General features: G+C 52.1%; 1 protein-coding gene across 1 annotated transcript; it reads right to left on the bottom strand.

Annotated features, from left to right (window-relative positions):
- Positions 1 to 5,548: 5,548 nt before the first annotated feature.
- Positions 5,549 to 11,335, bottom strand: KIAA2013 (KIAA2013 ortholog). Its single transcript, XM_042257240.1, has 3 exons — positions 10,117 to 11,335; positions 7,612 to 8,465; positions 5,549 to 6,240 (listed from the first exon to the last, which is right to left on the bottom strand). Exons 1-3 carry the CDS (start codon positions 11,147 to 11,149, stop codon positions 6,223 to 6,225), a joined length of 1,905 nt encoding a protein of 634 aa, XP_042113174.1. The 5' UTR covers positions 11,150 to 11,335; the 3' UTR covers positions 5,549 to 6,222.
- Positions 11,336 to 15,437: the final 4,102 nt, after the last annotated feature.

Here is a 15,437-nt window from a genome sequence, read left to right as displayed (position 1 = left end):
CTGACAAGAAAACTCCAAATTTCTTTTAATGAGCCATTCCTCTCCTGTGGGCTTCCCAGGTGGCACTAGTGGTAAAGAACTCACCTGCCAATGCAGGAGACATAAGAGACACAGGTTCCATCCCTGGGTCGGGAAGATCCCCTGGAGTAGGGCACGGCAACCCGCTGCAGTATTCTCGCCTGGAGAATCCCACGGGCAGAGGAGCCTGGCAGGCTACAGTCCACGGAGTTGCGGAATCGGACACGACCAAAGCAACTTAACACACGAGCATGTACATACGCGTTATTCTCCGTGCAGTGGCTTGAGATTGACCCAGTGCCCAGCTCTGAGGTGGCCTCAATGGTCTAACCTAGTTAACATATCTCTTGCACCCTGGTCATGGTAATTGGCTCAGGCATCGGCTGTCCAATCGGAGGTGAACCTCAGCACTTTGGGTAGGAATGCTGGGACTCGGACTCTGCTGGCCTCTTTAAGAGGGCAAATGGCCATAACTGTGGCCATTTTGTTTCCACAAGGGTGGCCCATCTGAGGATGGAAGCCAATTACAGGAAGTAGAGCTAATAGATGGATCCTACTGAAATTATTTGATTCCTGCCTCAAGCCATTCCTGAAGTCCTCCTGGACTATACTGTTAAGGAACCAGTACTTGTCTTTTGGTTTAAGCCAGTTAGAATTAAGTTTTCTATCACTCGCACCCCCAAAGTCTTAACTGAAACACCAGGATTGAATGACATAAGGCATACAAATGTAATTCAACAAGTATTCTTTAAACACCCACCCTGTGCCAGGCATTGTGCTAGGCTCTGGTCCATCCAGAGTGAAAGACAGGTATAGCCACTGCCTTAGTGGACCTTGAACTAGTGGGGAAGTGCCCAGCATGCAGATGTTTGTCAAAGGTAACCATTCCCCCTTTTACACCCAAGGGCCAGATATATGCATGCCCTGCTAAAAGAATCACCATGAACATTTACTGAGTCGAATGACTTATTTGAAGCTTCCATTGGTCAAAGTCCAAAGGAGAGGCTCCAGGAAGCAGGATTGTGAGACTAGGTAACTTGTTCATGGTCAGGCTGTTTGTGCAACTATGGGGGCGCTCCGCAGAAAGAGAGAGGCAGTGGAACTTCCCTCAGCAAAGCCGAGGGGTCCCGAGGATAGGTGAGCCTGCTGTCCGCCAACCCAGCCCCTCGGCGAGAGAGAGACAGTCACACGTGACAGGGGTTCCCGTCTAAGCAGTTCTGCTTTATTTCCACAAACTCTTGGTTTATATAGGCAAGCAGGGGGTTTTGCGAGGGACTTTCTATAGTTGCACCAATCACGTTAAAGGTCAAATCATAATATGCCATAGTTGCACCAATCTCGTTAAAGGTCTAATCGTCATGTGCCTTCATTATAACAGGAGTCTATGGTGATCACACGCTGTCCAAGTGCACGGAAATCAAGAGAGCCAATCAAAAACTGTAACATAGACCACGCCCCTATCTCTTCCGCCAGGTGCCATCTTAGTTTCCAACCGCAAAGCTAACCCATCTTTTTTAAGGTTTCCCATTTAGGGCCCCACACGCAACCACCACCTGCCTGCTGAGATAAGCCTCCTTTCTGCAAGGTGGCCAGTTCCCTCAGCAAGTGGGGTGATCAGCCCAATCACCAGACCCCTAAGGAGATGGCAGGTCAGACCACTGCTGCTTCTTGAGGTTGGTGGGGAGCTGAAAACAAGACCCCAAAGTGCAGAGTATTTGTTCTTAAAGGCTTTTTTTAAAAGGTCAGGAATCCTTTCAAGAATCTGAGGGAAGCTACAGGAACTCTCCTTGTGAAAAAAAAAAGAAAATATATGCATATATATGTATATATATATATATACATACATACATACATTTTGCAATTCTAGGGATTCACAGGTCTCTTGAAGCCAGGTTACAGACTCTTAAGCAAAAATAACTCTAAGAATTTTTTAAATCTAAGACCCTATGAATGTTTGTATTGGCTTATTGTCACCTTGAAAAGTTGCATTTCCCCACTGGAAGAATATGCTTGTCTTAGTCCATTTGGGCTCCTGTGGCAGAATACCACAGACTGGGTGGTTCATAAACAACAGAAACCTATTTCTCACAGTTCTGGGAGCTGAAAGTCTGAGATCAGGGTGCTGGCATGATCAGGATCTGATGAGAGCCTCTTCTGGGCTGGAGATAGTTGTCTTCTCTCTGCGCCCTCACTCAACAGGAAGAGGACGGGAGAGCTCTCTGGGTCTCTATTATAAGGGCACTAATCCTGTTCATGAGGGCTCCATCCTCATTACCTACTCACCTCCCAAAGGCTCCTCCTCCAAACTTCATCACGTGGGGGGTTAGGTTTCAACATATGAATTTGGGGATCCCCAACACTCAGTCCATAACAGCACTCACAGGAGAATTCAACTTCCCCTTGGAAAAATTGTCCAGAGCTAATCATGGATGCTAATCATGGACCTCATGATCAGTGTCTTACTGAAGCAAAACTCATGTGAAGGCAGCTGATCTAGGAAGAGCTCCCAGGGGACAGCAGAGGGAGACTGGGAGGGGGTAAAATGGGGAAGCAAAAGCAAATCAAGGGCATCTTCCTGAATTCCCCACCACTGTGGAGAAGGCAATGGCACCCCACTCCAGTACTCTTGCCTGGAAAATCCCATGGATGGAAGAGCCTGGAAGGCTGCAGTCCATGGGGTCGCTAAGAGTCAGACACGACGGAGCGACTTCACTTTCACTTTTCATTTTCATGCATTGCAGAAGGACATGGCAACCCACTCCAGTGTTCTTGCCTGGAGAATCCTAGGGACAGGGGAGCCTGGCGGGCTGCCGTCTATGGGGTCGCACGGAGTCGGACACGACTGAAGCGACTTAGCAGCAGCAGCAGCAGTGGGCAGCAGGGGCCTGATCCCATCTGAGAAGCAGTTTAGGAGGTCTCAGAATGATGGTGGAGGGAGCACTGGCTCCAACTCCCATGGGAGAAGGGCTGCCCTGAGCAGTGTTACCCTTGGCCTGCTTCGAGGCTACACACATGCTGAGCGCACAACAGCTTCCTGAGGTCAGAGAGAAGCTGAGGCCAGCTGCTGCCAGGAACCCACCCCGGGAAAGAGCCGGTGGCTGCAACCATGGCAGGAGTGAAAAGTAGCCTTCGAGGACGCGAGCTGGGGCATGAGATGCTGAGGAGCCTGTCGGTCTTCAGGGAGTTAATACCTTTCCAAGCCAAACTTTTAGCTGCTGGGAAGTGCTGGATAGTATGTGACAACATTTTCCATACCAAGTGTCTGCCCCTGAAAAGCAACTTGACCTGGCCTCTTTGGATGGCATCACCGATTTGATGGACATGACTTTGAGCAAGCTCTGGAGTTGGTGATGGACAGGGAAGCCTGGCATGCTGCAGTCCATGGAGTCGCAGAGTCGGACACGACTGAGCGACTGAACTGAACTCTGTGTGTCCAGCCCAAGAAGAAAGCTCCGGTGCGTTACTGGACCATGGGAGGCAGACCCACTAGGGTTATAGATGGCCTGCTCCCAACTGAGGCCAAACTGGAGGCACTGTAGAGGCTCATGGCAAAAAATGCATTACCCCACTCCATCCCACAGGAGCCATCAGAGGAATTCGAAGGGAGAGATGGGGTGTAGGGGCTGAGAGAGGCTGGGCCAACAGCGAGCCCCAGCTTACATCCCTGCTTGAGCTGTGCGGCCTTGAGCAAATTATATTTTTAAGTTTTATTTACTTTTGGTTGTGCTGGGCTAGGTCTTCGTTGCTGTACTGGGTCTTTCTCTAGTTGCAGTCTTTTGTTGTGGAGCTTGGGCTCTAGAGCGCAGACCCAGTTGTGGCACAGGGGTTTAGTTGCCCTGTGGCATGTGGAAACTTCCCAGACCAGGGATGGAACCCATGTCCCCTACGTTGGCAGATAGCTTCTTTTTAAATTGTATTATTTTGGCTACTCTGGGTCTTGGATGCTGCACGGGCTTTTCTCTAGTTGCAGCGAGTGGGGGCATCTCATCACGGTGGCTTCTCATTGCAGAACACGGGCTCTAGGGCACACAGGCTTCAGTAGTTGTGGCGCACAGGCTTAGCTGCTCCACAGCATGTGAGATCTTCCTGGACTGGGAATCAAACCCCTGGGTCCTGCATTGGCCAGGACATTCTTTCCCACTGAGCCACCAGAAAAACCCTGGCAGGTGGATTCTTAACCACTGGACCACCAGGGAAGTCCTGAGCAAACTATTCGGAGGTCATTTCCTTATCTCCTAAATTGGCACCTTAGCCCTCAGCAACCTCCTCCCCACATGAGGCTGTGTTGATGTAAAATACCTAACACACGTCCTCACTTCAATGAGACCTATAAATCAGATACTTGTCTACTGAAATTAAACTTGCTAGGTCAGTTTTTTCCAGGCACAGGTACGTAGGCTCATTTTGACATGTACAGGAGCCCACACCGTGCCTTGCTGCAAGTTAAACAGGAGGAATGGGAGCCATGAAGCACTGCTTCTGTGGCCAAGTGGCTTCCAGTTTAATGCAGTGACTAGAGGCCACGTCACTCTGTGAACTGCAGTCTACCTCGCCCCCCGCCAGCCAAGGGTCCCCTGGCTGGAGTTGGGAGGCATTCAATGCTCTGCACCCTGAGAGCAGGAAAGGATGGTACTCAGGACTGAAGCACCTGGTAAACCAGGGCTACTCAATGGCAACCCACTCCAGTATTCTTGCCTGGGAAATCCCATGGACGCAGGAGCCTGGTGGCCTACAGTCCACGGGGTCGCAAAGAGTTGGACACGACTGAGCGACTTCACTTTCACTCGTAGAAGAACCTGAGGCACTTGTTTTTTTTTTTTCTCTCCCAGCTGCCTGCTGGGGGCCAGACCTTTGGGACCTTGGCACCGAAACCAGCTGAGTCAAGCTGCTCAAAACACACACCTAGGAAACAGGGTGATGGTCCCCAAGGTGGACTGCCATGCTCAGCACGGCCCCTTTGCTCCATTCTCCCCACAAAGGATTCAGACCTTAGCTTCCAGAACTGGCAGGCGGCCTGCGTCCCAGGTGGCTCAGCGGTAAAGAACCCACCTCCCAATGCAGGAGACTTGGGTTTGATCCCTGGGTCGGAAAGATCCCCTGGAGTAGGAAATGGTAACCTGCTCCAGTATTCTTGCCTGGGAAATCCCACAGAGGAGCCTGGTAGGCTACAGTCCATGGAGCTGCAGAGTTGGACACAACTGAGTGAATAGCAGCAGCAGTCCTACGGGCAGCAAGACCAGGGCAGGCAACTCCAGGCTCTTCAGGGCAGGCTGGGGGTGCGGCACCACAGCAGGGAGGGACCTCGGTGACGCTCCTCGAGCAGCCCCTCTGCCAGGACAGGCAGCAAACCCTGAGGAGGGTGGCAGAGGCCACATCCACATGCTCTGAGGGGCTCTTCTGAAGGGGAGAGGACGTGGGAAAAGAGCACTGTCACCACGGCAGGGCCTTGTGCCGCGGATTCTCCCCAAGTCTGGTGACTGAGGAAGGTCTGACGTCTCCAGAGGTTTTAACCACACACAAACCGCTCATGGAAGTTTGAAAGAGATTTATTTAAAAACAGAACGACAAAAAAAAAAGCTTTGGTATTCCAAAACCCAACAATCAACAGTCACTGGAAAGTTAAACACCTCCCCTAAGGCCCAGAGGTACAAAACCACGGTCTCCACAGGCTCATGGTAAGGACACGATGTGCAAACTCGAGGGTGACGGAGACCCGCCCCTCCACACAGGCAGCCTACGGGGCTCCAGACCTCCCGGAAATCACCACCAAGATTCACTACCCAAGAGTGGATGCAAAAGCCATCCGGCAAATCTCAACAATAAATTATTAATAAAAACTCATTCAAGAAAAGAGCACATTAAATTAGGAAAAGAACACATTTTTTCCTAGACAAGTCTTTTCAAAAGAGGGTCTATTTCCTGGGATAGAAGAAAGGGGGAACGTGGAAGGAGTGAGTTCAATTTCAAGTATTTTCCATACAATTTCATTTTATTGAATCAAAAGCTTACAAAAAGTCCATCGGCCCCTCCCCTCCCCTCCCCGATGCAAACTCCTGAACATCCACACGCACTTCTGAGTCACTGGTGTCCCCCAACAAGGCACAAAAGGCTGGGTGCTTTCACAGGATCCCTTGTTCGCAGCAGCAGGACTTTCAGTGCTGGGCATCTTGTGCAAGTGGCGACTGAAAGCAGGACTGACGTCATTCAGACACTGGGATCTTCCTGTTCAACCAACAAGACAGGACGTTACTGCGCATGCCAACCCCAGGGGACAGCTACAGCAATCTCGAGGGAAGCAGGTGATGGGAACACCCTGCTGGCATCCCACCCTGGCTCACAGCCGGCTGGGATGATGGCGCCCAGCCCAGAGACAGGCTACAGCCATCCTGGACTTGGGGCCTGGGTGTCTCCTTAGGCGGGTGCAGCGAGTTCACAGGCTCTGCTCTGGCCAGGCCTGGCTTCAGGGGTGGGAAGTCACTGGGCAAGATCTGAGAAGACTGCCTGGCCTGTCCCCCTGATCAGGTAGGAACCATGGGTGGATGGGGCTAGGCCAGATTAACAGCAGAGAAGTCCACCACCCAGCAGGGAGAAGCAGCCTGCCCACCTGCTTCACTGAGGCTGCCAGACCCACGCAATGCAATGCAGCCCGTGACAGACACCCGGGAAGGCCATATGCACATTTGCCTTTGATCTGACTTCTATGTTCCTCACGCTTGACAAGTTCAGACCTGCCTCTGACCCTCCTCCCACCCCTTTAGGTCAAGTGCTACTTCCTTCTCTGAACCAGAAGCCACTGGGAGCACAGACCTGGAGTTAAATGTACCCTCCACCTACCCTCCACCCCACTACAACCTAATGAGAGGAATGGCAGGCGGCCTCCCCCTGGGACACCCATCCTGAACTCCAAGATATGTTTCGATGAGAGTCCGACAGCCACCATGGCCCAAACCATGTCTTCCTGGGAGCAATGATGTTTCACGAAACAGGAGGGAAATGATCTTGTCCTGGCTGATGAGACGACTGCCTGAGGCTGGCTCACCGCAAGGGACTGACCTCTGAACTCGGTAAACAGGCTCTCAGCGGTGGGGGTGAGGGTGAGGGTCTCATCAGCGGTTTAGGTAGAGGCTTCAGGTCCATCTAGGGGTTTGTGGCACGTATTTTTAACTGTTGAGATTTAGGATGGGGTGACAGGACTGCCCACATCCCTGGGAGGCCAGCAGACATATCTACGCACGCCTGGATTCCACAGCTGCCCTTCCAATGGGCTCCTCTAAGAAGGTACTTTTAAATGTCCTCTCAAAGCATACCTGCTCCCCTCTGTGATGAGGACAGAGGACACTAGCTTAAAAAGACACTTCATGGGAGGGAGGTTCAAGAGGGAGGGGACATATGTATACCTATGGCTGATTTATGTTGCTGTATGGCAGAAACCAACCCAATGTTGTAAAGCAATTACCCTCCAATTAAAAATAAACTAAAAAAAAAAAAAAAAAGGATACCCCCCCCCCCACTCCCCCAGCCTCACCCTGTCCTAGACTTGGGACAGAATACAAGGCTGGCGCCCTGGGTGCTGGAGACACAGGGGCTTTCTACCTTATTCCTGAAGAAGGGCTTGGCGCCAGGCCCACAGTACTCATTGTAGATGAGCTTGAAGAGGAAAAGGTGGAAGAGGGTGATGAGGGAGGCCACGCTGAACCAGAAGAGGAAGGGCAGCCCCGGGTCCTGCTGGGCCATGTGCTCGTCGTGGGCCAGGATGGCCTTGAGGTGCAGCGTGTGCCGCAGGTCTTGGAGGTGCGTGAGGTCGGTGGAGATGTAGAGCAGCGGCGTGATGGGCTGCGTCACCATGACCGAGAAGGTGTGGCCCTGGGGCGCCGAGGTCAGCTCCACAGGCTCGTCCAGGCAGCCCGCTTCGCAGGCGTAGATCTTGACGAGCTGGCCTCGGGACTCTACAGACACGTGCAGGTACGGCTTGCCCTCAGCGTCCGCAAGCACAGCCAGGTTGATGTGGTCGTTCTTATAGCGGATGCCGTGGAGGGCGTAGCTGTTGTGCAGCACATCAGGGTCGGCTTGGAACTGGAGGTGGTTCTCGGTGAACTGCAGGCCGCCGAAGCTGAGCACCATGCCCTGAAGGATGCCGGGGGCGCCCGCCCGCACCAGCCCCTTGCAGCCGCGCTTCTGCAGGGTCAGCCTCCACAGGTCCCAGAGCTGCAAGATCTGCTGGACGGAGGACAGGCGGCCTGGCCAGAGGTTCTCAGCGTGCATGGTGGCGTGGCCACTGAAGCAGTGATCTTCATAGTTGAGCGTCGACTCCATCTGGTCCCGCTCCCTATGGCTCAGGTCGGGGCTGAGCAGCGGGGCTGGGGAGCAGGACAGCATGTAGTACAGCGTCAGGTTCACGGTCAGGCCAGATGGAGTGTGGGCATCAGTGATCTTCTTCATTTCCACACCTGTCATGCCATAGAGGTTGCATGTTAAGGAGGACCAACACAGCTGGGAGGCTGAGGTTATGAAACAAAGATCAAGAGCAGCAGAGTCGGGGACTCCCCTGGTGGTCCAGTGGCTAAGACTCCGTGCTCCCAATGCAGGGAACAAGGGTTTGATCCCTGGCTGGGGAACTAGTTCCCATATGCTGCAGCTCAGTGTGTGCTGCAAATAAAGAACCCGCATGCTACAACAAAGATCAAAGATTCTAAGTACGGCAACCAAGACCTGGTGTAGCCAAATAAATATTAACAGCAACAATAACAACAAGAGCAGCGGACGTGAAGTTTTTGTCCTTAGGGATAAAAACAGCAGTTCCAGTATCCCTAGGTTCGGGGGAACATTATCCTGCCTGGCTTCCTCACAGGACCACGTGGAGCCCTGAGGGCCTGAAACCTGCCAGTGGGGCTCCTGCCAGAGCCCAGAAGAACACCGACTTAGCCAAGCCTATGACGTCAAGTCAAAAGACCAGTCCCCTGTCTCCAGAACGGTCACCTATGCCCTGGCCGGTTGTGGGCTGCTTCTCTCTCCTGGGCTCGTAGCCTCAAACAACATCTTATCAGAAGAGCTCCCAGATTTGTATGAACACTAGCCTCAGACAGCTAACCGCACATGTGGTGTCTCTACCTGGATGTCTGACAGGCATTTTGAACCTGACAAGGTTTGAATTCAGTCCCCGACTAATCCTTCCTTAAATCATCTCCAGACACCTACTGGAACCCTCCCCATAAACTCAGCAGTCACCCTCAAGTTCTCACTCTCCACTGCCAGTCCACTGAAAGCCCCAGTGGCTCCAGCTCCGAAAGTATCAGAGTCATCCACCTCGGCCTCCACAGTCACGGCTGTGGTCCCAGCCACCCTCCTCTCACCTGGTCTCCACACTCTACTGCAGCCCCGCCCCCTCTTACTGTCTATACCCTGAGACAGCAGCCAGTGGACCCTTAAAAATGTGCACCAGGGACTTCCCTGGTGGTCCGGCAGTTAAGAATCCACCTTCCAATGCAGGGTACAAGAGTCTGATCCCTGGCTGGGGAACTAAGATTCCACATGCCACGTAGCAACTAAGCCCATGGGCTCTGGAGCCCACAAGCCACAACTGGAGAAAACTGCATGCTGCAACAAGGACCTGGCTCAGCCAAAAAATAAGTAATTTTTTTTTTAAAAAAGAGGCCCACGCCTGTCACCAGCTGAAACTATGGGGAACTGAGGAAAGAATCTGGGGACAGGCCAGGCTCTTCATTTATCCTTTACCAACTGATCCTCCCCCCAACCCCCAAACCACTCTGCTCAAACCAGGCTTCATCTACAAGTACAAATAACAATAACACCTGCCCTTTACGCACTTCTCTCATAAGACTCTGCTAAATGTCTTCTGAGGTAGGCATTACTATTATTTTTGAATACAGGCCAAGAGAGAGTCAGCGACTGGTTCAAGGTCACGCAGATAGTAAGTGGTGGAGCAAGAGAGTCAGCCCCAGACCCAATGCCAAGCCCAAGTATGAGCCACCCCAGGACCCTCCTGCAATGTCAGCTCTGCTGACTTTGCAGGGGCATCCCCAGGGTGGGCTGTGCTCACCCTGCTACAAGGAGTGGAGGGCGGACAAAGCCGGACCTCACCTGGACTGAAGAGCTGAGCCCAGAGGCGCTGGTGATCCTGGAGCAGCTCAGATGCTGGCATCTCCAAGAGCTCCAGCATTTCCTTCCGGGCCAAGTCCTGGAGCACCTTGAGCTCCTTGGCTGCTTTGCTTTTGAGCACCTGGGGGTTAAGAGGGCCGGAAACGTGCACCACCCACAGCACAGTCTCATCCAGCTGCGTCCTGGGAGCCACCTGGAGACGGTCCACTAACTTCTTGGCGGCCACCACCACCAGGTGCACCAGCCCCGTGGGAACAGGCGGGGACCGGCCAGAGTAGAGGAGGAACTGATGGTCTCCGACCTTCTCCAGGGTGCTGGTGAAGGCCCTGGGGGCCGGGCCGGCAGTGGGCCCCACAGTCTGCAGCGCGGCCACGCGATCCGTGGGGTTGTTGAGCTGGATGCGCTGCAGATAGACGTGGGGTCGGCCCCGGTGAGCGAGAAAGTCCTCCTGCAGCAGCACGCAGTCTCGGCCGGATCCCGTAAGCAGGCCGGAGGCCGAGGCGGGGCCCGGGCCGGCGGCCGCAGGGCCGGGACCCGAGGTCCCCAGCTGCAAGCAACGTACTCGCCGCAGCAGCCCTTCCCGCAGAAGCAACACTGACTCCCCAGCTTCAGGGAGCGCGCTCAGCGGCCGCAGCTGCACGAAGGGCACGAAGTCCGGCGCCACGGCGGGCTCCCGCTCCCCAAGGGTCACCCACAGCCGGTTGGCGACCACGTCCAGGGCCAGAAAGCCGTTGGCCACCAGAGACGGCACTCCAGGGCCCAGGGGCACAGCCTCGCCCCGCTCCCGCAGGCTGCGCCAGGCGTGGGTGGCCGCCTCCAGACAGGCAGAGGGCTCGGCAGCGCCCGGCTCGCCGTGGGGCCAGGGCAGCAGCTGCAGGCCGCCCGCCGCCCGCCGCGCCCCAGAGCCTGCGAACCAGAAGAGCAGCACCAGGAGGCCGAGCAGGCAGAGTAGGCGGCGGGCCCAGCTGCTCGACAGCAGTCCCGGCAGCCCCTTAAGCCGCTGCTGCAGCCACATCGGGCCGCCAGGCGCGGGCGCGGCGCGGGGTCGGCCGCCGGGCCCGCCGCCCAGCCCACTGGCCCGGCCGCCCGCGCCTCACTCCAGGGCCCGGACCGCAGCGCCCACCCGGGCTCCAGTCGCAGGCGCCGCGGCAGCCACCACAGCGGCTTCCTCCTCCTCGGTTCCCTCCGGCCGTCAAACAACACCGGCCGTCAAGCGCCGCCGAATCTTTTGCGACAAATGGAAAAGAGGCGGGTGGAGGAAGGGGAGAGAGCGGGCCCTACAGGAGGCGGGGCCCCAGCGAGGAAGGGGCGGGCGCCGCCGGGCGATGGGCCACGGGTTCTTCAATTCTGCCAAGTCCGAGAAAGAGTCCAGAAAGAGCCTGATAGGGTTCTGTGGAAGACTGGAAGCTTCCAGCTCATGGAAAAAAAAAAAAAGCCACTGCGCTAGCCAAACCTAACACGTGTTGGGCCCCATCTGCTACTGATGGATTCAACAGCCCTAAGATTTTTTAAAAATAATTTTAAAACTTTTCTGTAAAAATGATCCTCACTGCAAAAATACTTAACAACATTGCAGAATAGTACCCCCCCCCCAAAAAAAAAGAAAGAAAAAGAAAAGAAAGTAACCACTGTCAATCAGATTTCCTAGGATATATTTTGTTGACACTTTTCCAGACCAGTCTGGCTGCATGTACAGTATATGAGACACAAACCAGTTCCACAAACCACTCCATTTCTCTACCATACCAAGTCATCTTTTTCTTTTAGATAAGTAACTTCCAATTATTTATTTATTTGGCACGTGTCAGCATGCGGCCTCTCTAGAGGGCTTAACTGCCCAAGGCATGTGGAATTTTCCCAGACCAGGGATCGAACCCACGTGCCCTCCATTGGAAAAGAAAATGAAAGTGATAGTGGCTCAGTACTGTATGACTGTGAGTCCATAACTGTAGCCCATCAGGCCTCTCTAGGGAATTCTTCAGGCAAGAATACTGGAGTGGGTTCCCATTCTCTTCTCTAGGGGATCTTCCCGATCCAAGGATGGAACCCTGGTCTCCTGCACTGCATTACTGTCTGAGCTGCCAGGGAATTCTTAACCACTGGACCACCAGGAAAGGCCCCTAAGTCATCATCTTGATGTCAGCTGTGAGTTTTAACTTATTAAATAACATAAAACACTAAAGCTGCATGCTTTGAAAATGCTTTTCAATCGTGAATTATCAATGCAGAAGAGAAATTTTGTTTCTGGGGGAAAAAATTCAATCAGCACAGGAGCAGACAATGGGACGATTGTTTCCGTTTTAGTTTCAGGACATTCCAAAGTCAGACAGTGTGCTTCCCAGTTGTTGAAAATTATATGGTCATTTGAGGTGGCTCCTTGTGAGCTGTGTGCAGACACAGATGTGTTTGCTGAGTTCTAGGGCCAGCACCCTAAGAGAAGGCGTCTCTCCAGGTGATCCTTCAGTATGCTCACCTTTTTACTTTTTTAAGATCATTATTAAAACATATACACAGAATTCTTAACTCCCACAAGGATTTCACAAGCCCCACAGGACAGCTTCATGAATGTGCAGTAATCTGGAACCTACAGTTAGAGAGAGAGAATCCATCCAACCAACTCAGCAAGGCAGAAATACTTGGGAGGGACAGTGAAACGAGAGCAAAGGACTAAACCAAGCTTGATCCCACCTGTAAAATGGGGATGACCAGAGAAACTGCCTCTCAGATTTCTGAGGAATGAATAAGCTAATACAAGCAAAGCAAGCAAGGTGCAAGTACACAGTTCATGTAAACCCATGTAATTGTTTTTGCTATTACAAACATCTGTGTGATAGACATATAGGTTGGTCTACTTTTGAGATTGTTTCTGGGGGAGCAATTTCTGGAAGTAGATTTCTACATCAAAGAGAAGGGTCATTGTTGGTGCTCTTAACTCCCTTGTTGTAATTATTGTTGTTTAGTCGCTAAGTCATATCCAGCTCGACTCTTTGCGACCCCATGGACTGTAGCCTGCCAGGCTCCTCTATCCATGTGGTTTCCCAGGCAAGAATACTGGAGTGGGTTGCCATTTCCTCCAGAGAATCTTCCCCACTCAGGGATGGAATCCTCATCTCCTGCATTGGCAGGTGAATTCTTTACCACTGAGCAACCAGGGAAGCACCCCCACCCCCCCACCCCCCTCCCACCCCCTGCCTCTTAACTTCTTATCACTCTCAAACATCCCAGGGAAAGGAATCACAGGGTCAGCAATATAGCCACAACAAAGAAGGTCAGGAGAAAGGACCTTGGACTTCCCTGATGGTCCAGTGGTTAAGAATCTACTGGCCAGTGCAAGAAAGATGGGTTCAATCCCTGGTCCAGAAGATCCTACATACTTCGGAGCAATGAAGCCAGTGAGTCACAACTACTGAAGTCCAAGGCTCTGGAGCCCATGCTCCACAACAAAAGAAGTCACTGCAATGAGAAGCCCATGGACCACAACAAAGAGTAGCCCCCTCTTGCCTCAACTAGAGAAAGCCAGCGTGCAGCAACAAAGACCCAGCGCGGTCAAAAGTAAATTAAAAAAAAAAGAGTGAGGACCCTGGCATGAGGCTACCTGGGTTTTGAATCTTGGCCTTGCCCCTTGCTAGCAAGTCAACTAACTTCCTTGGGCCTCGGTTTCTCCATCCATAAAATCGGGATCATAAGACAACTCTGGATTGGTCTGAGACTTAAGCTGGACAAACAAGTTAAACATTTAGAATATTGCCTGGCTTAAAATATGTTCCCCAGTGGCTCAGTAGTAAAGAATCTGCCTGTGATGCAGGAGACGCGGGTATGATCCCTGGATTGCGGAAGATCCTCTGGGAGTGGCATGGCAACTCACTCCAATATTCTTGCCTGGAGAATCCCATGGACGGAGGAGGCTGGAAGGGCTACAGTTCACAGGGTTGCAAAGAGTCAAACACAACTGATTGACTAATACACACACACACTCACTGGCTCAAAAAATAACACTTTTTTTTTTTTGCTAGGAAACAGAAAACACACGTACATGATACAAAATTCAAAATATACAAAATGCATGGACATTAAGTCTTCCTCTTTCCGGGAGCTCCAGCTAGTTAGTTCCTCTTTCTAGGTGGAACCACTGCTTCTAGTTCCTTGGATACTTTTCCAGAAACTCTGCTGCTGCTGCTAAGTCGCTTCAGTCGTGTCTGACTCTGAGCAACCCCATAGACGGCAGCCCATCAGGCTCCCCCGTCCCTGAGATTCTCCAGGCAAGAACACTGGAGTGGGTTGCCATTCCTTCCAGAAACTCTATTCACTAACAAATATATAGACAGAGATCTATATTTTTTCCTTCACAGAAATTATAGCATATGATATACACTTGCATATTACTTTTTTCATTTAAGAAAACAGCTTGGAAATTCTATTATTATTATTAAAGGGAGTGGAAGCCAGTGGGACTTAGCATATTACTTGCATGTTACTTTTTTCATTTAAAGCAACAGCTTGGAAATTCTATTACTATTTATTATTATTATTATTATTATTAAAAGGAGTAGGTACCAGTGGGACCAGCTGATGGCTGTAAAGGGGGCAGAGGCTGAGAATCGGCTGGTAACACAGAGAATGTAGCTGTTCACTGAGACTATCACACCTCCTCGGGTCAACAAAAGAAATGATAAAAATGGATAAAAGCAGAGAATGAAAGGGAGAAAAGCCTCTTGTGGCACCAGACCACCGCCCTCTAGCCCAGCTATCCTTTCTGTACCTTCCCAAAAAAGCAGAGTCCTGTTCCTTTAAATGTGCACAACACGTGCAGCACGTACGGGAGTAACATCTGGGCTGCTGCCACCCCTGGCTGCTTAAAGAGACAGGCCTTCCTTTCCGATGAAGCTTGGACAGAGTTCAAGTTTCAGCAATTTAGTGAAGGGGGTTGGGGGGAGAGAAGAATGGATATCGAAATTGGGGAGGTGGGGTAGGCTTCACCAGGGTGATCCTTTCTCCAAGGGAGGCCACCAGCCTCCAAGATTGATTTCCCCTACTGATTTGCAATAACTCTGGGAACCCCACTGCCCTAGGATTTTTTTCTGTCCAGAGTACATCACCATCATCGAGATTCTTCTTGGGCCCAAGCAAAAGGGAAGTTAGAGAAAAGTTGCCTCCCTTTCTGTGATCCCACGTCAGCTGTGTGACTTTGAGCAAGTTGTTCCACTTCTCTGAGCTCTGGTTTCCTCATTTCACAAACAGGGGCAATACTGCTGCCCAAGTGGCAGGGCTCTGGGGAACGGGGCATGAGCCAGAGCTTTGAAAAC

This window comes from Ovis aries, chromosome 12, assembly GCF_016772045.2.
Source record: "Ovis aries strain OAR_USU_Benz2616 breed Rambouillet chromosome 12, ARS-UI_Ramb_v3.0, whole genome shotgun sequence".
NCBI classification, from domain to species: Eukaryota; Metazoa; Chordata; class Mammalia; order Artiodactyla; family Bovidae; genus Ovis; species Ovis aries.
The sequence above is the reverse complement of the archived record's forward strand: the minus strand, read 5'-3'. Positions and strand labels throughout refer to the sequence as shown.

What these genes read in the sequence shown, in the direction of transcription:
- KIAA2013 (XM_042257240.1), bottom strand. Translation starts at nt 11,149, where the DNA reads ATGTGGCTGCAGCAGCGGCTTAAGGGGCTGCCGGGACTGCTGTCGAGC. An exon ending in GGCTCAGCTCTTCAGTCCAG is followed by an intron (nt 8,466 to 10,116) that starts GTGAGGTCCGGC and finishes ATGGCATGACAG; the next exon opens with GTGTGGAAATGAAGAAGATC.